This window comes from Crocodylus porosus, unplaced genomic scaffold (assembly GCF_001723895.1).
Source record: "Crocodylus porosus isolate Cpor-Errol unplaced genomic scaffold, CroPor_comp1, whole genome shotgun sequence".
Taxonomy (NCBI): Eukaryota; Metazoa; Chordata; order Crocodylia; family Crocodylidae; genus Crocodylus; species Crocodylus porosus.
Window position 1 is genome coordinate 5,767,287 of NW_017728915.1, and position 26,809 is coordinate 5,794,095.

At 47.8% G+C, this 26,809-nt stretch overlaps 1 protein-coding gene and 1 long non-coding RNA gene across 3 annotated transcripts in view; one reads left to right on the plus strand and one right to left on the minus strand.

Annotated features, from left to right (window-relative positions):
* Positions 1-5,288: 5,288 nt before the first annotated feature.
* Positions 5,289-20,740, plus strand: LOC109310455. Its single transcript, XR_002101208.1, has 3 exons — positions 5,289-5,649; positions 8,585-8,586; positions 20,728-20,740. It is a non-coding gene; the product is annotated as an uncharacterized LOC109310455 (long non-coding RNA).
* Positions 12,971-26,809, minus strand: part of SF3B3 (splicing factor 3b subunit 3) — a 47,373-nt gene continuing 33,534 nt past the window's right edge. For both annotated transcript variants that reach the window (XM_019535594.1, XM_019535595.1), the window contains 9 exons: positions 23,801-23,975; positions 22,446-22,651; positions 21,373-21,529; positions 19,540-19,665; positions 18,257-18,469; positions 16,723-16,821; positions 16,161-16,304; positions 15,293-15,397; positions 12,971-13,942 (listed from right to left, as the gene is read on the minus strand). In XM_019535594.1, coding sequence (XP_019391139.1) covers positions 13,802-13,942; positions 15,293-15,397; positions 16,161-16,304; positions 16,723-16,821; positions 18,257-18,469; positions 19,540-19,665; positions 21,373-21,529; positions 22,446-22,651; positions 23,801-23,975 — 1,366 coding nt within the window. In that variant the 3' untranslated portion in view covers positions 12,971-13,801. The remainder of the gene's footprint in view (positions 13,943-15,292; positions 15,398-16,160; positions 16,305-16,722; positions 16,822-18,256; positions 18,470-19,539; positions 19,666-21,372; positions 21,530-22,445; positions 22,652-23,800; positions 23,976-26,809) is intronic.

Genomic DNA, 26,809 nt, shown 5'->3' on the forward strand with positions numbered 1-26,809 from the left:
GTCCCCGAGCCCGCCTGCCCTGCCTTCCGCAGTGGTGCCGGGGAGGGCAGCCCTTGTCACAGCTCTGCCACGGCCAGGGGGCCAGAGGTGACTCAGGGGTCCAGTCCTTGGGCCACACACCTCTCCGCAGGCATTGCAAGTCTTCCAGTAGGCTGCAGGCCAGGATGCCTCTCCTCTTCCTTCCTCCCTTGTCTCTTCTCTGCTCTGAGGGAGACGGCCATCCCTCCAAACAGGCGGCCGCCTGGTTGAGGTTCCTGTGCCGCTGGGGTCAGGCATCCACACACAGCACCTGGTGCGGTGAACTGGGTGCGCGAGGATCACTGACTCCATCATTAGTCACTGGCATCGAGTGGGTGAGGGCAGTGGTGGTGCTTTCCAGTGAGGTCCATCACTTGCCTTCTCTCAGTGAGCAGCTGCAAGCCTGTGGCCTTCGTGTGGCCTGGGGTCTCTCTCCAGCCACAGCTGCAGGAGACCCAGTGAGTGGAGAATCCCCAGGAGATGGGAAGGGCGGCTGCCTGGAGCGGCCAGCACAGGGAATAGCCCTTCTGGAGAGGGATGCCAGGCCCAGGGCTGTGCAGAGCCACTCTCGAGACCTGGACCTGCTGAGGGGCATTCTTCCCCCGAGGGCCACCATCAGCCCAGATCCCAGCTAGGCTCGTCCCTCTCCTTGGAGGGGTCTCTCACTTCCTTTCCCCCTCGCCACCCTGTTTTCTCAGTAAGGCCAGGGTAGTTGAAAATGCTCCCAGCTGGAACACCCTGCAGACATGAAGCAGGGGTTAAACAAAAAGACAGCCTGGAAGCTGGACAAAGCAAATAAATGCAACTGAACCAGGGAGCAAAGTCTGTTCCTGGCTTGGCTGGTGCCAAGCCCTGGTGTGGCAAGGGGGCGGGGGAGGGTTGTTTCTGTCAGAGAGGCAGTGCTAGGGATGAGAGACTTCTAACCAGCACCTGACTTCTAACCAGCTTGACCTAGGTGTAGTCTCAGGATGAAGAGCAATGGCAGTGTCTGACAGCTCTTGTCCTTGTGGGTAGGTGAAGAGAGGAGAGGGAGCCCCTCAGGCAGCAAGGTCTGAAAAGATTAGGAGCTCTGTTGGATCCCAAACGTCTGTTCCCAAGCCACCTAGGATCAATTGTTACCAATTTCCTGAGACAGCTGCCTGAGACCAGTGAGTGTGGAACGAAAGACCTTCTGCACTGGAGATGGAAAGGAAGTGGCCAGCACTGGGAACTGCTCTTCTGGGCAGTGACTCCCCAGCCCTGGACCTGCTGAGAGGCATTTTTTCCAGGGCCACCATCAGGATATCCCCTGAAACATGAGCCTTCTGGCAGCCTTCTAGGAGGGATATCCAGTCAGAACAGGTCTTAAATAGGAGGGACAGAGGTTGAAGAAACAGGAGGAAGGGTCTGGTTATTACCTCGGAGACCAGCATATCACTCAGAAACTTTCCTGGCTCCAGGCTGATGACTAGGGCCCATTTGGAAGTTTATGTGAATACAGCACATTAAAATCATTTCAGCCAGTTTCGGGAGACTCATTCACTCTCCGCAGCAGCAGGAAGTCAGGGAAAACATTTGAACCAAGATAACAGACTGCTTGTGAGTTTCCATCCTGACAACAGCCCCACATATCCATCAGTGGCTCCCCAGCAGCTAGGCATGGCCCCAGCTCCTGCCTAAAAAAGTTTCTCTGCCTGTGTCATTTTGGAAAGCCCCTTGCTGCCTTCAGCTTGTGAGTGGGAGCCTCCTGGCACTCCCACAGCAGGCCCCAGCATGAGGGCAAGGATGTGCTGGGCATTTTCCTGGGGAATTCTCAGGGCAGGGCTGTGCTATAGTGATGGGCTGTGGGGCAACAGAGGCAGAGACCCTGCTGTCCCCTCATCTGCTTGTTGTGGCATACGTCAAATGAATGCCAGGGACAGCCGTTCATCTTCATCCCTCTTGGCTCTCTTTTTCTGCCTAACTCTCCTGGGTCCTTTATTGCAGGCCAGAGGAACATGCACCCACATAGCATTCTCCAGCTGCCTTGGGCTGGATTGATAATGGAAAGGAATGCCAGGCCACCAGCCCTCTGGGTTAATGCTTTCTGCCCCTTCCAGTGCTGCCACATCTGGGAAGGGAAGTAAAATTGTGAGTGGAGGGTGGATGGGACCATTCACCTGGGGATCTTGTTATGTTTTGAACGATTGCAAAATTCCCCTATCTGAAGAGCCTGGTCTTCCACAGGTAAGTGATGGATCATTAGCTGCTTTGATATCAGCTATGGCAATAAGGTACAGGGGTAGAAGTGGGCACTCAGCTGGCACTGCTTAAACTGCAGTTCTGCAGGGTAGTTTCATCTGTGTGATGACAATCCAGACAGGGATTCCCCTTTGCAATTGGTATCTGTTATTGAACAAGGCACAACTCATCCTGCTTGGGGCTTAGGGATCCTGGGGGAGCTGCCAATGTGAAAGCTTCACTTGGAAAGAAATGGGTTTCTGTGCCATTGCTGATTCAGAGGGCAGTTGTGTCTGGTGGCTGCCATGCTTGTACTTCTCACTGCTTCATACCACCTGTCCCTCTGCAGGCTGGGCTCCCCTTGAGGTGGCCTCTGCCTCCACCCCCACACAGGGGTATTGGCTCCAGCCAGCACCACTTCTCTTGGTCATGTCATCCCAACACCTCCCAGGAAGATCCCTCAATGAAAGCAAATGCCCACAGCAAGCTGGTCTGCCACTCTCAAGTCAAACATCACAGAGCATTTGCAAGTACCTAACACAAACCTGTGTATGTGGCATAGTGAAGCCTGATGACTCTGTACTGAATCAGAAATAGGGGAATTGCTGTTGGGGACCTTAGATTTAATTTTTACATAAATTTTGTGGAAATTCAGGCATGGTCCCGCAAAGCATTGAAGCATATGTCAAATTCTGCACACAACTAGCTCCTGCGATAGCCGCTGTGCTTGGTTCGTGCACAGTTATTTTGTCTAATAGTTCCATGTCTCACATTCATGGAGCCATGAAGACCTCCATATATTCGCTGGATACAGTCTGGGTCAGAGGGAGTTGAATGTCCTCAGTCCCAAGACTGCAGATGAATTTTTCTGTATCCTCCAAGGCAGCAACGATCACTGCAGATCATTCATTAGGGGGACACTGTGCTCCCATTATACAGATGAATTTAACAATGGGAGCCCTTGGAATGGCAGAGGGTAGCAGGAATAGACTCATCACAGAACAACGTGATTTACTATCACCATCAGCAGGGCCCTGGGTCTTGCCAGGGTTAGGGGGAAAAGAAAGAGAGAGAATTGGAGGCAAATGTGAGGAAAAAATGTGTGGGAAGGAACATGTTTCTGCCTATGAAAAAGGAGCGCTGGAAATCCCCTGGCAGAGTCGGCAATAGTTGTTCCACCAGCTCTCCCCAGACTCCATCCAACTCCAGCGCAGTGCCCTGCCTTCTTGGCACTGCCTTTTTTTCCTCAAATGACAGCCAAGTTGGGAGGCACATGAGCCAATCATGGAAATAATACTCTGCCACTGAGGTGGCAGCAGCACCTGGCTGACCAAGAGACACTACCATACTGCACAGACTCATTCTGCACCCAGGCATCACTCACCCATCACGGGAATGTGGCCACCGCTGCCTCAGCCGGACCGTAGAAGACAGCAGACTCCCCACACTGAAGTGGGAGGGAAAGGGCAGGAGAGACAAGAGCTGGTTTCAAGGAATCATGGGACAGCTCACTGAACAAGCACCAATCCTAGAGCTGCTGGATCCCACACTGGAATTGGGGGTTCCCTCAGCCCACTCCCCACCCCCCAGAAATCAGGGCTAATGTCAGCTCCAGTCTACCCGGGGCTTTAACTCTGAGATAAGAGCTGGAGGGAGGGGCGGGGGGCTATTATTGCTCAGCAGCAAAAATCAAGAATACTGAAAGCCAGGACATGGGTTGTCATCATCAGGCTGAGAGACCAACACTGGATTCTTCCCGAGGAACTGAGATCATCAGGGACTGCAAATGCTGACAAATCTTTGGTGCCACAACTGACCTAAAAGCCAGCAGAGGATTTTGTCCCTCAGTCCCATGCTGAAGCATTACCTTCATCACAGACCAGAGGATGCCACTAGGGCTGCATCCCATAGCACTAGGACAAAGTAGCACCTCAACTTAGCATAGGAGGCTGATAGCTTTTGAAGCTGCTGGTCACTGATGGTCTGTTCTAGTGAGAGCCAGAACTAAGGTTCCTACGCTCCTTCTGTTTGATGTCAGCCACTTTTGAAAGCAACAACCATGTGATGTTGCTGACTTGCCCAGAGAGGCTGTAAGGTGGACAGAGAGGCTTGGCTGTGAGTTTGCTCCTTGGTCCCAGCAGATAGTAATGAGTAACTGGTCTCCATAAATATTGCACCCCAGTCTCTTTCAGTGTTTACACAGAACCAAAAAGGGGAATAGAGGTGCTACATGCTGCAGTGCCTTCTGTATGCCAAGGACACCCAATCACACATTGTTCACATTCAGATTTGGTTGCTCTGCCACCCTCCCACAGAGGTTTGGGGTTTTTTTTGTTTAATTTTCCAAGCCAAATCAGCCAAAACAAATTCCAAATCCAAGAGTCAGTTGAGAACCGTAAGTGGCCCTACTTCCAGCAAACATCCTCCACCCCCATCCGGGGCTTCAGATGTTCCCAAATCCTTTGGCAGGCATCCTACTTGCAGGCCCAAGCCCGAAGGCTTGGGGTTCGGCTGCTCCCAAGTTTTGCTTGCCCTTAGCCATAAGACCCCAGGAGCAAGCTAGGGAGGAGTCTCCCATTTCCATAAGGTGGGGATAAAGCCAAGGTTAACTATGCATTACTTATGCAGGTACTATCCCATGCCAGAAGAGCGGTCTTCCCCAGGTGCAGCTAGGAAGCTACTGTGGTGATGATCATGGTGTTTCCCCCAACTATACTTGATCTGAGCCCACAAGAGGCCCTGCAGAGATCAGGATGAGCATGGAGGGGTGATGGTGGATGTCAGCTAAGCCACATTCCCGGAAGCCATGCCTGTGGGCACAGGGACTCACAAGGAGGAAATGATTGTGGTAGCTGTGGAGGGTACATGAGATAGTTCATAAACTCAAGGTCACACTGAGACTCACCACTTCTCAGTGTGATGACTGAATTCATTCACATCCATCTCCAGTAAGGCAGAAGGCTGCAGCCACCACTTTCTAACATGGAGTTTGTGGCTCTCATCCAAGCCTTTGTCACTTCTGGGAAAACAAGTGCAACATGTCCTTCAGAGGCTGCCCTCACTATCTAAGAGGGAGCTCCAGCCCCTGAAGGTGATAGCTGGAGGCTGTGAAGAACTCTCCTACTGTCTGTCCCTGGATTGGGACATGTCAGCCCGGGGGGAGAATGTAACACCCACACACTTGTAATTGTGTGTGGTCAAGTGTTTCAGGATTTATTTTGCTGTGTATCTTGTTTGTACTGTATAGGACTACCTCCCATCCCCCTTTTTGGGTACAGACCCTTTGTCTTAAGCTTCCTGCCAAGTAACCTGTGGAACTAGTTTGGTGACTCTGGTCACTCCACTGAGGGCTGCTGACCACTTTTTAAAAGGATGGGTCTGCAACAGCAGGGTTCAAATAATACCTGTTTCTGGTTGGAGCCAGGTGATGAAGTTGGAAAAGTTATTTAAGGATCAGGTCACCTGGTTGGGGGTGGGGTGGGGAGGAGAGGGCTTCCTCCAGCAAGCATTTAGAAACACACAGAAGCATGGGCCTCCAGAATCCTCTGGATGTATTTGTAAGTAGCCCACCTGAAATTTAGCCAGTAAATTAGGGTTATGCATCTTTAACCGCATGTTAAAAGGGCCAACGAGCCCATTCTGTTTTGCTCGTGTGTTTTTTTTAAATACTCTTCTGTCTTGTATTCCTTCCCTGTTCTCCCCCTCTCTGATTAATAAAAGCTATGTTACAGCATGCCTAGCTGTGAATGCTTGAGAGGAGGTACAGGCCTTCTTGCTCCTAGCAGAGCTCGGCTGATTATTAAGTGATTCTGTCCTACCAAAAAACATCCTGGGTGGCTCCAGGCTATAAGGAGCACCTAGAAATACTACCAGTGGGCAAAGCACCCTCAAGGTCTGCACAGTCTGTGTACACTGGGCTGCACAGAGCCCTAACAGAGATCAGAGCTAGGGTGGTGGCAGCAAGTACCCCAAGCTTGTGGGCTTGATCCAGAAAGGGGGTCAGCTGGACATTGGCACCCCAGGGGAGACACCTGAAGTGTAACTTAGGTTGGGCACAGTGAGGCAGGTGGCTCAGAGTAGTAGCACCCCCTACTGTCCTGCCACAGAGGCCTCATGAAAGGCATGGGTCAGTGCAGGCATTTCACCTGTATTTACCATTTTACACTGACTTACTCCCTAAAACCCAACCAGTCTGGGGCCATCAGTGACAGTGAGGAGCTACACCCTTCATGACAGCAGGCTCCTTTGGCTCTGGAGAACTTATCCTAAGCAGCTCATCAGGCCTGGGACAAAAGACTGGTCAGAGCATCATGTCAGGCCACTGAGTTGGCTAATCTCTACTGCACCCTTGCCACTTAGAACTCTTTGCTGGCATGAGAAAGCTATTTGATAATATTCTCTGCCCACATAATTGCTTGGCTGGTTGCCTAGAGTGCCAGCAAGTTGGGCGCTACAGGCTAGCACCTGGCTCTGGCACTGACCCGACCATGCTCCTTTGCCCTCAGGGCCTTTTTGATACTTTCGGATTGGTTGAAGTGCAAAGAAGAAAACCACAGTTTGCTTCTTAAAAACACAACCACTGAATTGAGCACAGCTGCGTTTCTCTGCAGAAGGAGCTGCTGTGATTTCCTACCCAATGAAAAGAGATGCAAAGTGCCAAATGGCAGCAGCATGTTGGCAGGAGAGCAGGACCCTCAGGAGCTTTGGCACAGGCAGACAGACGCCTGCTTACAGAAATCTTGTGACTGCAACACCCTGCATAGGAAGGAAAGATGCAGCAAGCAGCAGCAGCCCCAGTTGCGCTGGGCCCCACTTTGCTTGAGTATGAACCACATGAAGGCCAAACCAGATGGAGGTCTGCAAGACTTCCCCAGCAGAAGCCTTTGTCACACTGGTGTAGCAGTTGCCTGCTGCATTCCCTTGCTGCAGCTCTCACTAGAAGCAGCCCCCCTTGACACAGCAGCCTGTGCCACATAACAAGGCCAGGCTGATTTCCCTCAGTGGCTGGGAATTCCCAGAGAACGGAAAAGGCATATGTCATGGGATGGATCCACATCCTGTTGTCTGAAAAATCCACACTGGAGCCTGAAATCCTTTCCTTGATGCTGGTCACGAAAGCAGTGCCAACTCCTTCCTCGTGGCAGTGAAGGGAGTGAACAGGGAGCAGGAGCAGGGAACTCAGTCTGTACAGCCCAGGCAGTCCTCATCTCTCTGCTGACAGGGACAAGCAACGGGAAAGCAGCAGCAGTGGTTCTGCTCAGAGATGTGTCCACTTGGAATTGAACACAGATGTTGGCTTCAAGTTTGAGAGGGGGCCATAAGGTTACACATTCTCCCGTTGTATCCTGCACTGCAAATGCATTCGACACAGGCCAGTGAGTATCACACAGCAGCTGGCTTCCTTGTTTTAAACCCTGTTACCCAGATACTTATTTCAGTGTTGCCATTGCCAAAGCACAGGGGTTTTCAACCTTTTTTAAGAAGTGTCCCTCTTCTGGGATACTTCTGGTGGAGTGGAGGGAGGGAGGGGTGGCAGTAGCCAGACATGGAGCTGGGGCAGGGCTTGCACACGGCAGTGGTGGCAGTGCAGGGTGGTGGATGGTGGTTGCGGCCATATGCAAGCTCCCCCCTCTGCGTCCAGCCACTTGGGCAGCGCCTGTGCCACTGCCCTTGCCCCTTCCCTGCCAGGCCCTGCTCCTGGGAGGCAGTGACGCAGGGTGGTGAGTGGCGGTGATCCGTCCCCGTTGGCCTGCGTGTACCCTACGCTCTTTCCAAGTAACCCCTGCCATAGCAGCACCAACCCATGCTGGACTCTTCATTGTGGTTCCCCCCCCACAACCCTCCATCTAGCCTCCTTGCCTTCTGCCCAAAGACACCCTAGTTAACTGAATTTAATCACCGACAAGCAGCTCTGTTACCCCCATGCTGTGGGGCACCTCAGAGGCACGTGGACAGTGGGGGGGCCTCCTAGCTTGGGACTGGGCTCTGAGCCATCACAGGCAGCCATGTTATATCACAACCCTCATCACTCCACGAAGTTTCATCTTAACACTAATTAGGTTCTCTTTGCTCCCCCTGAGCGCTCTGATGCCTCCTAACTTGATTTGTGGCCAGTTTATACTATTTGTTCTGGTGCCAGTTTTGTCCTTAAGCTTAAATAGCTCTTTTCCTCCCCTGCTGTTTACCCCATTGATACAGCACAATCTCAATCTTAGATCAAGACTGGAATCCTGTTAGCAATAGGTAGGTAATTGCAAAGTCCCTGGACTCCTTTTGACTTCTGACGCAGCAGGATACCAGGACTCAAGATAAAATCAGATGCCTTAATCCATTCCCCTTATCCAAAGCCTCAAATAGGTAGCATAAGACGTGCAACGCTGCTGCCAGCACACATGCCCCTTGTGGCGGGCTCCCGTGCTGAGCCACCCACCTCACTGTGCCTGGCCAAAAACCAAGCTCCAAGAGTCTCCTCTGGGGGTGCCTCTGTTTGGCCCACGCCCTCCCTAGAGCACTCCCGCAAGCCTGGGGTACTGCTGCCACCACCCAGACTCAGGTCTTTGTTTGGGCCCTGTGCTGCCTTGGATACACAGACCCTGTAGAGCCAACCTTGCAATCTTCGAGTGCCTCTATTAGATTGAGCAGCCTCCTGTGTGGGAGGAAAGTAATATAGCCCAGCCCACCTTAGTGGGTCCCTTCCCTCTTACATACCGAGGCATGATAAAACAGATAAGATTTATTGATCCAAGTGGGATAGGATGGGGAAGGAATATCAATAGCAAAATATAGGGGAAAAAAAACCAACCTTGAGGAAATCTTGTCAGCCATTTGATACTTGACTAGATCACAGCCAACTAAGTTCCAGGCTAAGTTTCTGATAAGTTTCTCACTTTCACCACCAGAGAGAGCGAGCTGTGAAGGTCTAAGTTTCTGTGTGTTTTTTTTAAATGTCCACCTCCCTTCTTCCTGCAGTGACCCTTATTTACAGCCCTTCTGATCTCACCACCTGGAGCCAGCCAGGGACAGGTATTAATTGATGCTGGCCAATCAATTTGAAAAACATCACGGTTTCCTACTGGAGTGACATGGGCTTATGCTCCTGCCCCCTTGTTGTGAGGTCAGAACTCCAAACAATAGGGAGGTTAAATCTACACCCTCATACCTGAGCCCAGTCACCTATGCGGTACCCCGGGGCAACCAGGCTGACAGACATGAGACAGAGGGGAACAGGCATCCCAAAAAAAGTAGAGGCTGGGAGGGAATTCTTTCACACCCCGCTGGATGTGAGAGGCAGTGTCAGCAGGCAGTGATGGGGAACAGCCACTGCCTGGCAGGGCAGGCAGTTCACAGGTATCAATGCTGGGATAGCTACATCCTTGACACTACCTGCAACGCTTCCCACTTAGGTCTCCAACTGCCCCTTATTAGTTGGGACCAAAGTCCCTCCCCCTTAAGATTAGTAGTCCCATCACAACTCACTGATTAACCATGCAGGTCTGAGGCAGTTTGTAGCCTTGTCTAGGGACAGAGCAAGTCAGTAACCAGCTGCCTGCAGAAAGCACAGGGCATATTGATTATAGGACAAAATGTTAGAGAAAACATGATGGAGCAACAGACAATATATCTGCAAGCTAAGGTCACTGGGTGTAGCTGTCAACCCTTAGGGATCCTGTAGGCAGACTTGTGCTCGTGGATTTTTCCCATTCCATTGTTGCCAGCCTGTCTCCCCCTTCACAGGCTCCAGCAAGGACAAACAGGTGTTTGCATTCTCCCCTGGGGCAAGAGGTTTTCCAGACTTGTTTACTCTTGTCAGGAGCCTTGCACCAAATTTTCACCCTACTCAGTGACCTCAGGAACTCAGATGCCCACAATACTTCTTAGCACTGATACCATCCCTAACCACCCCTTGTGACTACAGCATGCAACCTCAGCCCCTAGGTTTTCAAGGTCTCACTCCTTTCGCAGGCAATCAAAGATGTTCTCCCTCGTTTGTGTTGTGGATGTAATTCACAGGGTAAACGCCATCAAACCAACAGAGCCTAATACCATTAGTGGAGTGTGATACCCATATGGGACCTGTCCCTATCCCTTCCCTCACCTTTTCTCCAACATACTGACAAAAATAGACAGCAACTGTTCAGACTGGTTGGTTTTGCTGGTCCCCTAAGAGTTGGGATGTGAAGTATACTGCACACCCACCCCACACTCTTCTAAGTTACCTTTTGCCAACCCTACGATCGTGGCTGCCAAGAAACCATTCCACTGAAGATAACTGCAGTGGTTGAACAGATGTTGGCTTCACATCTGTGAGGGGGCCATAAGGTTACACATTCTCCCGTTATATCCTGCACTGCAAATGCATTTACTCCTCATCAGTCTTTCCCTCAGCTCTCCCCACTTTTATCCCAGTGTATTGCTAATGTAATAATGGTCAGTGTTGAGACTTCCATGTACGTTAAGGGTGGAAGAGTCCAGCCTCAGAGACCTTTGCAGCTTGATTAGATGAGGCAACAAAATAATGAATGGTTAGGGAAGGGTCTTTGTGCAGATGGGGATCATGTTAGAGACCCAGGTAGAAATGGGAGATGGGAAGAGATAGACGACTTATTAAGATGATGTTAGTGTTACAGCTTTGCAGGGATGAACTGCAGACACACTCCCCTGGACTCAAAATTAAAGATGTCTCTGATGTTTATATATTCCCCCTCATCAGCTAAGCATTTTGCAGTCTCTCAGCAACATGACTAGCATCTTAGGTATGTACAATTCCTTCAGTCTCCCACCCTCTCCTCAGGGGGAAACTACAATGTTTATGCCACATGCCCAGTGCTATGGAGTCCAATTAATTTAGGCAAGGTCAGAGGTTTGTGCTTGAGGCATGTAGTCTGTGAAAGGTACCTCTCCACCCTTCCCAGCCCGATGCCAACCATATCACTGTTGTTACTGCCTACACCTTGATTTATCTTGGGGCAGGTATTTAGGCAGATGAAGGCATCAGCGCAGAGACTTGTCCATGCCTCTGTTCCCCCCTGCTGGGGAAGTGCTGTCCTTCACCCAGCTGAGCCTGAGCTATGGCAGTGCTGAATGCCATGTTGGTACCCTGGGGGTGAGGGTGCCTAGGAAACATACCTAGACACAGCTAGATCTGTGCTTTCACTTCACTCACAAGGCTGCAATGCCCCTACCCATCAGGGAGGTGGGTTACGAGTGCCAGAAAAGCACAGCTCAGGCTCAGTGCCAAGGAGTACTCAGTTTCAGAATCAACACCTGCTTATCCCCAAGATGGTGAATAAACAATGAATGAGCTCCAACAGGAGGCCATGTTAGTCCTTGGGGGAGAAGACTTGTGGGACAGGAGGTTATAGGAAGTGACCAAAAGCATTCAGTGTTGTAGCCTGTGGTCTGAGCACACTCCAGGTCTGACTGTGACCAATGTGCAAGCCCACAGCTCCAGAGGTTGGTGTAGCAGATTCAGGAGGGATGGAAGTACTGGAGTCCCTAGACTCTGTGGCTCAACTCCAAAGCAGAAACCATGACCTCCTTCTTCAGTCTAGGGACTCTTTCCTTCACCATGTCAACAAGAGTGTGGGAGGGGATTTTTCTAACTTTAAAAAAGCACATATATCACACAGCAAAGCCCTTGGGGCCTGCCCAAGAGAACACTGTAACAATTTCAGGGTCAAATGTAAGTATGTTGGGAGAGAAGCGGGCTTGGTTCCAAAGCACAGTGCAGGCTTCATCTCTCAAGACTCATCTCCTATCTGGATAGATTCCCCTCCACCTCCAGTCACTGGGTGAAATCTTGGGGGAGGAAGGAAACTTAAGGGGCAGTAAGGGATTCCCGATATAGGTACTTATCACCAAGACAACTAGATGCCTCCTCAGCACAAGCAGACTTTACCCTCCCAGAGAACTGAACCACAAGACCAACGAGACTTGCCAAGGGGCCACTGGTGCCTTGCCCAAAGTTCTAGTCCAGCGTTTGATGCTCCAGACCAACCTTCCAACCCTAGCTTAGTCCTGGAGGTGGCCTGGGGATCCTGAAAGACCTCTGCTGAAGTGGAGCAGCCAACACACCCTAGGTCACAGATGGAATTGATACCAAAGATGTAGAGCTGATGCTGCTGAACAGGACTGCTGCAGTGCAGAGAACTGGCTTGTATTTTCCTACTATAAAGCCAGGGAACAATGGCCCTGTTTGGCTTAAAGAATGTTAACTTTATTTCAGAAATCCTGGGCCATCTCTCTTTCTACAAGCAGCCTGGTATTGTGCATTACAAGCAGGGTGCAAAGCAAAGCTGGGAATAGAGGAAGGAGGCATGACCATGTTGTTGAGCGCTGGAGACACCCTGGACAGCTAGGTCACTGGCAGACAAGAGGAAGAAAAAACCTTTCCCAGGAACTCATTCAGCAGATTCCCTTAATCCATGATACAATCAACTGTAGACTCACTGTAGGCTTGTTCACATGGCTTCAGGAACAGTCTACAGCTAGAGCTGTGCTTTCAAGACTTAATCACCTCACTCACAAGGCTGCAATGCCCCTACCCATCAGGGAGGTGGGTTATGAATGCCAGCAAGAAGCACAGCTCAGGCTGGCAACCCAGTGGATGACTTCCATGATGCTGCACACACTCCCAGTGCACATGTGGGGTGCATGCAGCTTTCCCTGTTCTCACTGAACCTCTCCTCCAGCCCAGACTTGTCCCACCAAACTAGAAAAAAAAAAGTACTTTAGAGAATGGACAAGTCAGCAGTCCAACCAATTAAAAACTAGGCTTTTATTCTTCACATGCTCCTCATGGTAAATGTGGAGCTGGGGCACTGCTCTTGCCAAAGTTATTATGAAACAAATAAAGTCCCAGGATCCCTCCTTATCCCCCTCTCCTCATCCCACCCCCCAAGAGTCAAAACATTGTACAAAACTTTATTTACAGGGAAAACAATTAAAAAGGAAAAGTGTGACGCTGCCTTTCAAACAGAAGCCCAGAGAGCAGCATGGTGTGAACCCTCCCTGTGGGGCTCTGGGACTTCCCACACACTGACCATGAGCTTGGTGAAATCTACTTGCGTAACAAAAGTTTTGTTAGGTCTCCAAGATTTCCCCAAGATGGGGTGAGGAGCTCCTGCACCCATCTAGACTCACTTGATCCTGTGAGGGACAGGACACCCAGCTCACCTTACAAGGCCATTCCAGGACTAGCTCGTCTAGCCTCAGAAAACGTAGCCAAACTCTCTAGCCCTAGGCAGAGGTGGGTGCAGCAGGGGCAGAGAACTGAAATCCCCATGTTCTTCACAGCATGCACAAAGCTAGGGGCCTGCTCTTCTCTCAGGCAGTCACCATCTGAGAGAGGGGTTCAACATCACTGGAACCCAGCAAGCCAGAGGCTCCACGCAAGCAGCAAGGCATGTAGAGAGACATAACTTCTGCTACTGAGTTAATAGGAAACACTCATTACTTTGGATTTCAAGAGCACAAATCCAGATGACCAAATCAATAGTAAAAAGGGAAAAGCACACAGCCTTCCTTCCAACCCTTCTTGGAAGAGGGTCCTTGACAAGCCCAACAAGAGGCTACAGGGTACTGCTCAGAACGCATAGCGCGTACGGATATCCTCCAGCTTCTTGGACACCTCTGGTGGGGTCCTGTCCAGTTCTTCAGCCACGTTCTTCTGTTTGTTGGGCTCCATGGAGTTGAACTGTTCACAGAGGTCCCCATCAATCACATTCTGGCAAGAAAAGGGAGGAATGCTTTAGAATGTGCAGGATAAACAAGGGCTCAGCACCAACCCTGCTTAATTGGAACATCTGAAAAGGGAAATTGACAGCAAACAATCCTTTCACAGGAGTTCCTTAATCCCATTTTGGAAACTAGGCCATGCTTAGTGACCTCATCTGCTGAACAGCAGCAGTTCACGTTAAACTAATTACTGCCCAACTTGATTAACACAAAAGTCCCAGAAAGCCCAGACCCAGCTAAAGAACCACTTGAGAGCAGGAAAGGACTGATTTCTCAGACCAGCAAGTCTTGGCTAGCATGTTTCTTTAGGCAGAGTTTGCTGAAGGAGGGTTGAAGGTGGTTCTGGTGCATAAATGCACGGGAAACTCTTCAGTCAGGTATCAAAGGTCTTTGAGGTCTCGTATGCTGGAAATCTGCCCCAAAGCCTTAAGTTACAAGAGTGACTTCATCTCTGGACAGTGCCTTTTAAGATGGAAGATATGCCTTCTGAATAGCACTACTTACATGGACAACAGTGATAAGCTGCAAAAGTAGGTCTTGAACCTTGAAGGTATGTAGACGTGCTGCTTTATTACACAAGTCCCCCATTCAACCCCCTTCCCCCCACAATGCTAAGTGGAGTGTCAATAAGACCAAGCAGGAGGCTATAATGGGAGACAACTCTAGTGAAGGATGCAGGAGGAATGGAAGATGGTGGAAGAGGCAGGAGAACAAGTGCCTGTGCAGGATGCAGTATGCATGATAGACCTAAACCAGTGGTCTCCAAAGTGCAGTGTGCGCACGCAAGGGGGCGTGCAAGACGATCCATTGGGGTGCGGGAAGAAAATATTAGAACATCTACTGCAGTTTATGTGTATCCGGTTAATACATATATTGGGGGCGCGTGCTCAAAAATTGTTTACTGATAGGGGTGTGTGATCAAAAAAGTTTGGAGACCACTGACCTAGAAAATATCATTAAAAAAGTAAGGATATATCCACTAGGTTTGCAGCCACAGTTTAATCCACCAGACTGTGGCTTTGGAGAACTGGATTGATTTCCATTTCCAACTACTGATTTCCTGGCAAGTGATGGACGTCACTGCCTCCCTATGCCTCAGTTTCCCTGTTTGTGAAAGTGTGGCTAAGTACCAACTTCCGTAAAGCTCTCTGAGATCAGTGGATGATATGTATTACTGAAAAGCTAGATCCTATTTCAACAACAAGCACCTTTGGTGATATCAGGTCCACTGGATGGAGGTCAACCCCCACATGCTCGGGCAGTGTGCGTTTCTATATCCTGTAGTGGACCTTTGAACCTCAACTATTGATGTTCTGGTGTTTCTAAAGCTCAGACTTACCTTCACTGGAAAGTAGTAGGACCGGAAACTGAGATGGTCTCGTCCACAGAGAGGAGGGTGCTCTGACCTCAGATGCATTTCTACGTGTTGGAAGAAATCATGATCCTAAAGGGACAGAGGAGAGCAATAATCTCTTTCTCATGTCCTGACACTGAGCTCTGAGGCAGGATACCTGCTTTATAGCACAGGAACACTGCTATCAGCAGCTTCCCTCAACCATGGCCCTGCCCAGTGCTGTCAAGACTGAGTCTTGAAGCAGCTCCCTCATTGCTTCCAGGTGTGGGTTTCTCCTTTGCTATTCCATGGGTATCTATCACAAGGACTGTGTTATCAGCTTGCCAGGGCTTATAAAATGTACATGAACTGGAGCAGATGGCAGCTGCTGTATCTGTGGTATGAGTTCAAAGAGGCTAGGTCCCAGCAAGTAATGCTACAGCAGCTTGTGCATGCAGTTGGAGGAAGCATCCAGCACTGGCTCTATAGTTTTTGCAGGCTGCACATGTCTCTGCAGAAAAAAGAACTTAAACTGCTTTATCCACAAATTCATTCAACCTCACTGTGGCTACTCCTTTAAAAAATGCACTACGCCAAAAAGCTCACAAATCCGCTTATGGAAACAGGCATGGGGAAGAGACCAGTGACAACAGGCTCTCTCTACCCCCACATCTTTGCACATGTTCTAATCCATGCCAATCCCAACCCATCCCATCCCCTCCCACAGGCAGGACATTTGTTGTACCCCAGCCTGATTTTTGCATGCTCCACTCCCCTGCAGCTAACAGCCCCAAATCAATATAGCATATTAACACACAGGTTGAGGATGAGTAGGCAGCCCAGCAATGCTTCAGTAGAACAGGCATTCTCTTACCTCATGGGATGTGAAGGGGACCAGGATCCCAATGCCCCCTGACAAGGTGGTATACACAAGAGATTCAGAACCTCCTGGGATCAGCGTGGTCTTCTGTAAAGAAAGCACGGTCTCCCCCACATGGTAATTCATTATCACTTCAGCCTGCAAGCCAAACAGAGAAGCAAATCAGGGGTCAGCGTGATCCTCTTCAGTTCATCTGTACTCTTCTTCTGAGGCTCACAAGAACAGGGAAAAGGAAATGGAATAAAACCAAAGAACTTCTGATTTTGAGTCTGTTGTCAGAAGTTACCTTCCACCCGAGAACAGATGGCAAAATGAAATATTGTGGGTGTCCTGACACAGATGGGCAGGGATGACAGAGAGGAGACACGTAAGGAGGAACCAAGTTAAAGTGGAGGGCCTTGATCTGCCCCCAGCCACAACAGAGTTTTGACTGCAATCTAGGAATAAAGAGCTACCCGACAGCCCTTTTTGGTCAAGGGACATAAGCTGCAGGACTCCCCCAGAGGTACTGTCACTCAATTCCCTCCCTGCCCCCAATATTCCCATGGAATATTACCTTCTGTGATGCTCCATTAAGAAGGCCTCGGTCCCACAGTGCCTTGTTCCCAGTTGGATCTTCGTCTACCTCGTCATTAGTGTTGGGAGGAAGCCTCACCTGCAGCGAGATAAAGGAGGGCACTCAGTTTGCTGATCACATAGGCTTTCTTACCACTATAAGAGAACACAGCCTTTGGAGTCAAAGTGTTTAGATCGTTATGCTTTAAGTGCTCCAATCTGGTGGAATGCCAATTAGCCTGTCTGGAAGGGACATGGGACATTATGGTGGCTGCATGGTTGTGTCTTTATGGCTATTTGAATGAGCATCTCCTGCCCCTCCAAGCCATGTTATGTGGCTCTAAAGGAAGAGGCCAGAAGATTCATTTATAACATAGGTCCCTTTATACAGGGTTCACCCTGGAAGTTCACTCTACCCTACACTAAGTTCACCCTCACAGGAGCATGGTAACTGGGGCCTGAGTAGTTTTTACTCTGCAGATTTTATACAGTCCAAGTGAGAAAACATTTAAAGTTCCAGGTGTTAAAAGAACCATGTGTGTCATACTGCAGCTGAAGACAAAAGTTTCATCAGTGGGAAGAACAAGAGCCACTGCATACAGCCAAACACTGTAACAATCAAAACTGTTGAGAGGGAAGGGCTCTGGAGTAGAACCTGATTACAAGGTAGGAGTCTCTGCCTGTATGAGTGTTCCTGATGGGATGCACGGAGGCAGGGCTATCCTTTTGGGGGGTGGGGGGAGGGGAAGAGGAAATCGGGGTGACTGCCCTGGGCCCTACACTTTGGGGGGCCCCACGGAGCTGGGCAGAGTGGCTGCAGCCCTACCCCTCACAGTGTTTAAGGGGCCTTGCACAGGCTGATTTACCCTGGGCCCTGTACACCTCTATGGTCATCTCTGCATAAAGACAAAGCAAAGACTGTTACAATGGGGGAGTGACCTCTTTTAACAGAGCAGCCTAAAGGATGCAGGGTCACAACAGAAGATGAGCACTGGTTTGTGCGCCTCAGCCAAACTCTTTATGAACAACATCTGACACTTATAGAACTGCTGCTTAAAACCAAGAAACTCAGCCTGCTTTAGCACCCAGAGTGCTGCCAGGAGCAGTGTTCCACCTCCCACTGACCTCCAACCATCACAACCAACCTCAGCATGCAATAATGTAACACAACCAGCCATGAGTGGAATTGGCTGAAGTAGAGCCAAGGGCCAGAAGCAGAGTTTGCCTGAGACATCAGGATTAGCACCTCTATTCTTGATGAAAGCACTGTGGTCTTGTTAATGGCTACAAGCAGTCAGGAGCTCATTTTCATGGCTTATCTTATGTGTACAGCAGTTTCTGATTTCCTGAGGTTTTAATGAATGGCAGTCAGCCAGCCATCATACTGACAAAGTCATCTCGGGAGCATTCAGTAAACACCCTGAGTGCAATTGGGCGTTGTTTCGAATTAAACAGATTCTCAATTCTTAGGATAAACATGGGTGTTGCGGGAAAAGCATCTGCTGCCACTGGCAAACTCCAATACGCAGACTCACCACACAGATGTTGCCAAACTTGTCCGCTCCGGCCACAGTGTCGTAGTCAAGGAGGGTGGCTGTAGTCACCCAGCGGGGGTAGGTGTCATCTGCAAAAATGATGAGCTGGTTCTCATTCCTTTTGTAGCGCACCCAGATGAAGCTCTCCTGGACATCTGAAACAATCACTCGGTGTCCAATGGTTTGGATGCCACAGATGTAGTTGGCAATGTGCTTTTAGAAAGGCAATTAAAAACCTTTAATTGGAAGCAGCCAACTAACATTAGAAAAATGCCTTGCAATTTTTTATATTTTTTAAAACTATTTACATATTGCTCAATATATCAGATCTGCTGAGAATATTATCTCCAGGCACCCAGAGGTTAACAGGGGGCAGCCTTAAAAACCCCTTGTACCTTGTAGGTCTAGGCAGTTATAATGAAACCCATAGAAGTCCCTGATGTATGCTCCACATCACTCCTCTCTCTTAGCAAAATGCAACACAAAGTTTATCAGCTTTAGCCCTCCAATTTGTTTAGAGTAAGGCTGTCTAATTTTTGATGGACTGGGGGTGCATACTGTGCAAACCACAGACCCCTTGGTTACACATTCAATGTAGGCTGCTTGCTGCAGGGGCCCTCTGGGTCCCCTTCCTGGCACGGTGGCAAAGCACTTACAGGGCTCCCTCCAGCCACTTTCCCCTGCCTTAGAGACCACAGTCCCTGCAGCAGCAGGACTAATGGGAGCCTGTAGGCTGCGTGTTAACCCCTTACAAGCCAGATGTGGCCTGCAGCTGCTAGGTAGACAGCCCTAGTTTAGCTCCACTGTTCCTGCTGACCCAACACGAGGGGCAAAAAGATTTCCCATGCAGTAAATGTTACCAATCCTTTCTGCTCTGTATCCTGATGAAAGGTGTCCATATGTGGCACAATGGACATAGACTGTGCGCCTCAACAGAACAGATGTCACTGGGCTGCACAAACCTATAAAACCTATGTCAAGCAGGAAGGTAGGGGTGGGCCTGGGGGTGGAGGTTTGTTGTTCAACAGGGCTGAGGAACAAACAATGGTTATGGATTGGAAAAAAGCAGAGGTACTGTGAATTTTACTGTATACTGCTCAGGGAACTTTGGTTTTCTGCATGTTTAGGGCTGTCTGCTGTGCCATTTGTGAGAGACCAAAATCCAGACGCACACAAAAGCATGCACACTTAGAACCTAGTTTCAACTGGAATCTCTAGGTGGTACTCATGGCTCATCTACCCTTGCTCAAAGAACCAGCACCAGCTGGAACTCAAGCCAGTACCTTATTTTCACACTTCCGAAGCAGCTTCTTCTTGCCCAAGTCGTACACACGTAAAAGTTTTCCAACTCCAATTAGGACTCGGCCTTGGAATGGGGCAATGGCTGCAGGTACCTCCTCCACAGGGGTCTATGGAAGGAAGTGAGGGGATGTGTTAGAAAGCCCGATGTGACAAAGCCCCATGCCCAGAAAGACAGCCAACAGTGCTGTTACTAGAAAATAAGGCTGAATGGGGTGCATCCCCCCATTTTGCTGAACCTTGAAAGCATCAGTGAAGATAATGAGCTTCTCAATACAAAGGTTGATCAGTTTTGCTGAAGGGATAAACATCTAATATCTTGAAGGATTCCAGACATCAGAGCCAACAATGATGCCCTATGTGCTAGAACACCATGTCCTACTGGTGCTTGCATAATCCTGGCTATTACAAGCCACCAAATATATTTGCTGCATCATTTAAACAAGAGAGGTGGGTGGAGAGATTAAGTTACTCTGGGATCAAACAGAGTGTGTACGTAGTGAAGTAGAAATATTCTTGTTGCCTACCAGTGACTATTATTTCCCTGGCATCCATTAAATTTTCCTATTTAGCCTAAATCCAGATGACACTGCCCTGTTTTTAGGAACAAGTAATGATCCTTTGGTGCAAGGAGCTGAGACCCAAGTCATTTGTGGAAAGACTTCTGGAACTGCCAGCAAAGAAGGGGTTAATCTGGAAGTTCTCCACATACTGTTCGCAACACTACTGCTGGCAAAAAGAGCTCAACTTTCCTTAGCACAATGGAATATTCTTGATTAATCCAAAAAGGATCAGCAATCACATTGGAGAGAATGAATTCAGCTGGACTTTCTACTATTATAATCAATCAACAAATTTTTCTTAGTTTGGTCACACTGGCTAACAAGAACCCAGCAGGCCACCCAACCAGCTCTGCCAAGTACATGGTGGGCGTTAAATGGCATCTCAGAAGCCTTCATACAGCACAGAGCCCTCTTATCACATGAGGCAATGTGGGAAGGGAGAAAAAAAACCCACAACATTCCTTAGCACCAGCTCATTATCTGCCCACTTCTCAAATACACCGGAAGGACATGGAATGGGGAAAAGGTTTGTTAAACACAATGGCTGCTTGCAGACATTAAAAAACAACAACAAACAAACAACACAAAACTGTGCTATACCAGAAGCAGCAATACATTACTTCAACCTGGCTTTGCACCATTCGTATAGATTGGGCGTTTCAGTGGGCCTTTTTGGCAATTTAGCTAAAGCTGACTCAATCCTCACTAAAGCACCCAATCTATACATATGTTGGGTGAGCTGGGTCCAACTAATGTGCTGCCTTTTCTACACATATGCTGAGTTTGGTGCAGGAGCATGTAGAATTTAAAGTAAAGCACCTTTTTTCTTTTTAAAACCATCTGCAAGCAGCCTATGATGCCAACAAACTTTGTTCAAGTGTTGAAAGTCTCTTTATTATTTGTGTAGTCACCAAAATGAAGCAATGAAGTAGGGTAATTAGGGAAGTGTTCACCTGTGGGCTGTGAGAAAGAACTGAAGGACCAATTCTCATATCTGTATTGGCTTTGATGCTAGACAGACACAAGAGCTTTCCCAGGGAACCCAGGACTGACACCTGATTTGCAAAGGCTCACTTACGGACCCTGATACTGCAAAGAGACTTACCTTACAGTTTGGCCTGGTCGGTTTCCAAAACCCATCCTGTAATTCTAAAGGCCTCTCCCTTGGATTAGCTAATCTCTATCACTCCTCTCCTTGACAGTAAAATGGCCCTGGGTTCCAAAGAGGGACAGACCACTTTACCCAACACTCACCTTGTGCAGGAATTCAAGCTTCTCACCACTATTCACCAGCTTGTATGTGTAGACAAACCCACCAGCAACAGAGCGGGGGTTCAGAATCAGGTCCTTGGCCACTCCTACGAGCACATACCAGTCATCACCCGTGTTGGTGAATCGGCACACAGCCACACTAGAGACAACACACACAAGCACCAAGAAGTTAGTGGGACCAGAGTAACGAACCCCTGCACTGAGTTCTGCAGAAACTGCATTAACCTGGGTGGTAAACCCGGTGGGGAATTTTGAAAGCTTCACTCCACAGTGCTGAAATGTCACTCTCAGAGCTCACCTCTCCCCTGTAGTCATTTCTAAAGCAGTTTCTCCAAAATCACTATGTGCCAAGTCACAATTTTAGAGCCATCAGACAACAACAGTGCTGACCAATCACTGCAGCTAGTCATTATACTGGACTGTGGGCTGCTGCTGTTGCTTTTTTTGAAGAACGTTACCATTTTGGACTGTTAAAAACAAATCATCTCTTCTTACAGCTTTATTTCCTGACTGATGCTTAGCTCAGCATGCACAGGTCAGAAGATCCAGGAGGCTAAGCAAACCACACCACAGATTATATCAATCATCTACACTCACCTTGTCACAGGAAGGTACAATACTGACTGTCTTATTTAATTTCTTATGCACAGTCTATGACCCTAATATTTCCTGTCAGTTTAATCTATGCACAGTGGACACTTGAAAGGGAAGTGGAAGTGAAGGACAGAAGCATATTATCTCATGTTCACAGTGTGTATTTCTCCTCCATCACCTTTCCCATTTGGAATTTCTGTATTTTCCTTCCTTTTCATTAAAGGTACAGTAAACATGCTGGCACAGAAAGCAGGTAAAACCCTTTGACTGTCCAATGTCCCTCCTATGATGGTGTTGCAATAAGGGAAGGTGGGCATTTCCAAGCCCATGAAGGTTCCTATGGGGATTTAAAACCCAGTTTCCCAGCAGCATGTGACTGGCTTCCGACTTAAATGGCAAGCGGGCAATATAATCTGCAATTCAGAAACCAGTTTCTGCCTGCATTTGGCCATGTTTCTTACCTGAAGGCAGCTTCATTCTGCTCCAGCTGGACTAGGTCCAAAGTATTTCCCTGGATGGGGTTCATAACTCGGATAACAGAAGCCCACTGCCCATTGCCTGCCTTGGGAGCACCAAAGATGGATTCTGGAAGGTTTTCGTTCAGAAAGGAGGCTGCCATCTCCGCAGCCAGTTCCCTCTCATCTTCACCAGCTGCCTCCACCATTTCCTGTGGAGCATGACAGAGGGCAAAGAATGAAATACAAGGGATTAGTTTCAAAACACACTAATACTCAAACATTCTGCAATGATGGAGATCCAGAAGACTGAGATGTCGCAAGGATCCAAGACACAAAAGCCATTAAATATTAAAGCCTCCATTTCACATAGCTGCAGGGCCTGGACAACCATACACTTGTAACAGCTTCAAAAAAGAGAGATGGGGCTGGCTACTGCCTGCATGTGCATAGGCCTGTAGCATTATGAGTGCAGCAGAACAGTATCAGAATCCTGCTTCATCCAGACTCCAAGTTGGGATGACTTGGCTCAGATGGATTGCTGAGAGTCCTAGTCAAACACACCTAAACATTACAGCATTCCAACTGCTGTGCTCTCTTGAACAGCATCGCCCCTCACCTTCTGAGCCTACTACGAATGCGCATTTGCCCATACCCAGAGATTCCATTTACCACAAGCTCAAGGCCAGGATGCATGCCCACCATGGGCCCCCTTCCTTTTTTCTTTTTTTTTTTTTTTTAAAACAATGCAATCAGAAAGTATGATGCTGCTGCTGCTGCTGCTGCTATCTCACTATCTGTGAGGATACTGCTCTGGGGAAGTTGTTCCCAAAACAACAACTGACATTGCAGGGTAATCTAAAGAAAACAATCTACTTCAAACATAAGTATGCTCAACAGTAAGCAAAACTCAGTGAATGTGCTGCACTCAAACAGCACTACTTCTTCCTTTTTAGCCTCATGTGACACCACAGTACTGCTGGCTGTGACAGGCTACACTGGGCAGTAATTATTTGTTTAAATTTGAATAGGCAGTTTCTTAACTAAACCAGAAGGCTGTCACTGGAAGGGAACCAGTGACATGAAGAAACAACTTACTGTAAAGACCAGTTTGTCCTGATCATGGATCTTCACATGTCCCCATTTTACAGATGAGGAAATGGAGGAAGAGGTCAAGCAGTCACCAAAGGTCCCAAAGTGCAATGCAACTGATATACCCACTGGCCTGCACTGCCCAGTTTGAGGCATTCTAATCACTGGCAACCTGTGGTTAACAGGTGTGCAGCTGGGAATCATCAGCACTGGTGTAAGCAGGCTTTTGTGGAATGAGGACACACGTCCATATCAACTGTCCTGATTACCTCAGCCATTTGCTGCTTCCTTTGGGCCTTAGTAGCTTCTGTGTAAGCATTGTGGTCTGTCTCAATGATGATCAGGTTGTTGCTCTCAGGGTGAATAACAAATTTTCTGGGTGTATACTGCAATGGGAAGGCAACCTGGTTGAAAACTGCACCCAGCTTCTCCAGTGCCAAAATCCTACGGGACAGAGAAAAGCAACATACAGTTAATGAATGCCATTGAAAAAATCCTTTCCAGAGACAGCAAAAGTGGACCTGCCGCAGCCTTTACCTACCTGGCACATGCAGGCCCTTGGAAACGCTACCTACATTTTCCTGGCAGACCAGACCAGTGTCCTTTCTTCACCACATAAAACCCAGAGCTCTCTCACCCCCTGCAGAACTTTAGCAGTGTCAGGTGCTACATGAGGTTAGAGCACTAAATCATTTTTAGCTCCACTTTCTGTTAGAAGCCACTAACTAATGGCTCACAGGAAGAATGCCTACACTCCAATACACCAGGGAAACTATGCAACTTTCTACACAGAGCCAAGGGAAGAAGACTGCTTGTAAGTGTTTACAAAGATATCATATTACTGTGAAAAACTGTGTTTGATGACCCTCTATAGATCGGAAAGATGATATACCAAGATAGGTAGCAACTTGCACGTGGTCAATGTAAGTCAATAACTGAATCCAGTTTTCTGACTCCTACCTCCTTGCTCTAAATACAGGATAAGAGAGTATCCCTACATCACATAAATGATGGCATGAGTGGCGACTGACAGCTTTTTTGAAACAATCATACCATATGACAGAGAGGACCCAAACAGATGGAAAAGGGGACTCTGGAGAATATGGTAACTGAATATGAATGTGATTCAGAGGCTGCAGCTGACACAAAGTTCCTCTGATGGGAACTGTGTTAGTTACTAAGCATGAAAATGTCTGTGCCTGAATGGCCAGCTTTTCTTTCTGCAGCTCACCAGCTAAACTGCCAGCTCATCTGGCACTTTGGAGCCTGACAAACCACATGTCCTTTCAGAAAGAAAGATTCCTTTAAATGCTTAACACTTTAATATGCCAAAAAGACAGACAATAAAGAATGCTTGTTCAGTTACATAAAATAGAACTCCTGAATTTATGCTCTCATTATTTTCACTTCATAACATGCCCCAGGCTCAGATGTGAATAAATGTGTTACACATATAAATGCACCACTGTCAGGTTGTTGATTTCTGAACAATCTGTTTCACTTTCTACAAAGCAGTCCTTTTACACTACAAAGCCCATTCCCATTTCTTTCTCTCCTTCAGAAATGAGTTCAGTATTCCCCCAATTACTGTACAATATACAGCAGAGTTCTATGTCAACAGCAGAAATTCTCATATAGAACCAACTTTGTTTCTCTTCTTCTATGAAGGAAAGAAAAAATTAAGCATCTGCAGATGGGTGTTTCTCTAAAGCTATACAGTAAAAATTAAACAAAAACAGCCTATTCTAGTTCTTTCCAACAAATACAAAAAAGGAAGAAAAAGTGTTTTCATGCTAAGACATATTTCATGTGAGAATTTTTATAATCTTGCAGTATAATCAGACACCAGGCATGGCATTCTAAATAATCTGAAGTGTTAAAAAAAAAAAAACACCAGAAAAAGAATCAGGAAAACAAATTCCTTTTAGGTTTTTCATCATGAAGCATCAAAACCATTCTCTCTTCTGTTCTGCAGGTCTCTTTAGCCTAGGATCCTCCAGCTGTGGTTCAAAGGCTACCACAGTACACAGAGCCCTTTCTAGTGGATCTCAAATGCATTTTAAACAGCAAGCTGTAGAGCAGTGAAAAAGACCTTTCAGGAGAGCACCGTGTGTTTGCTAGTGCTAACAGCACTTAGAATGAACATAGACAGCAGTAACTTATAGGCATACTATACAAGTGCTGATAAAAATAAGAAAGCTGCTTCCCTATACTATACTATCACCTGTAGCAATGGCTGCATTTCTAATCACTGGAGAGTTTTTTTAAGTTATACTAGGAACAGCTGTATGTCATCTCAGCTTCATGGGGATTCAATACTGACAGTTCTAGACAGCCTAAAATATTCCTAGTTACTTGAGCCCCACTGAGAGAGCAGTTAGCCTGAATACTGTGATGATAGGTGCCATGGAAAACTTTTAGGCCAGTCATTCACAGCTCTCTCCCCCACACACACATTAGCCACACCAATAGCAAAACCTAGGCTTAACAGTCAACATTGAAGTCAACATTTTGGAGCAGCCAAAGGCCGGTACACTCAAATTCTGACAGACTTACTAATCTTCCACCAAAACAGAAGAACAGCTATTCTCAATAATGTGCACAATTGCACTTAGCTTGGCCCTTTTCACAATCTCCCTGTCCCACATGGTACTTTCCAACATTAAATGTCAAGAAAGCAATTCAACATGCCTTTTCATCACTTCTCACGCAGATGCATTTAAACACACATGCTCCCAGTTTATTGGGGACTTTCCTATTTAGATTTACTCTGTGCCTTAATTTCTCAATATTGTTATAATTCTGCCCTCTCATGTCAGGTACACTGATCAGAACTACTGAAAATCCCACCTCACAGCTGCATTAAGTGTGCTGGAACACAAATACAGGACTGACCATGTTCAGAATTGTGATACACTTTTAATATACAAGGTTCCATGGAGCATTCTTGTGCAGCTGAAAATAAACTACTTGCCTCTTATTACTGGCCCAGCTAGGCTGTGCCGCTTGAGGATCTTATGCAAGCACAGATCATCTCAAGTAAATGGGTTGGACTTAAAGAAAAACTGTTTTGAAATAAAAAAGCTTTGGCTTGCTTGGAAGCTACTGCTTTAGTAAAATGTGCTGTCCAAATGCAATTCCTTTCAATCTATGCATTTTAAATAAGGTACTACCACCACAAAGAAAGCGCTTTCATATTTGAGAGAATTTGTAAATGTCTTCTTCTGATTATCTGATTTACACGAACAGATAAACACTGACTGAATATGATGGATCTG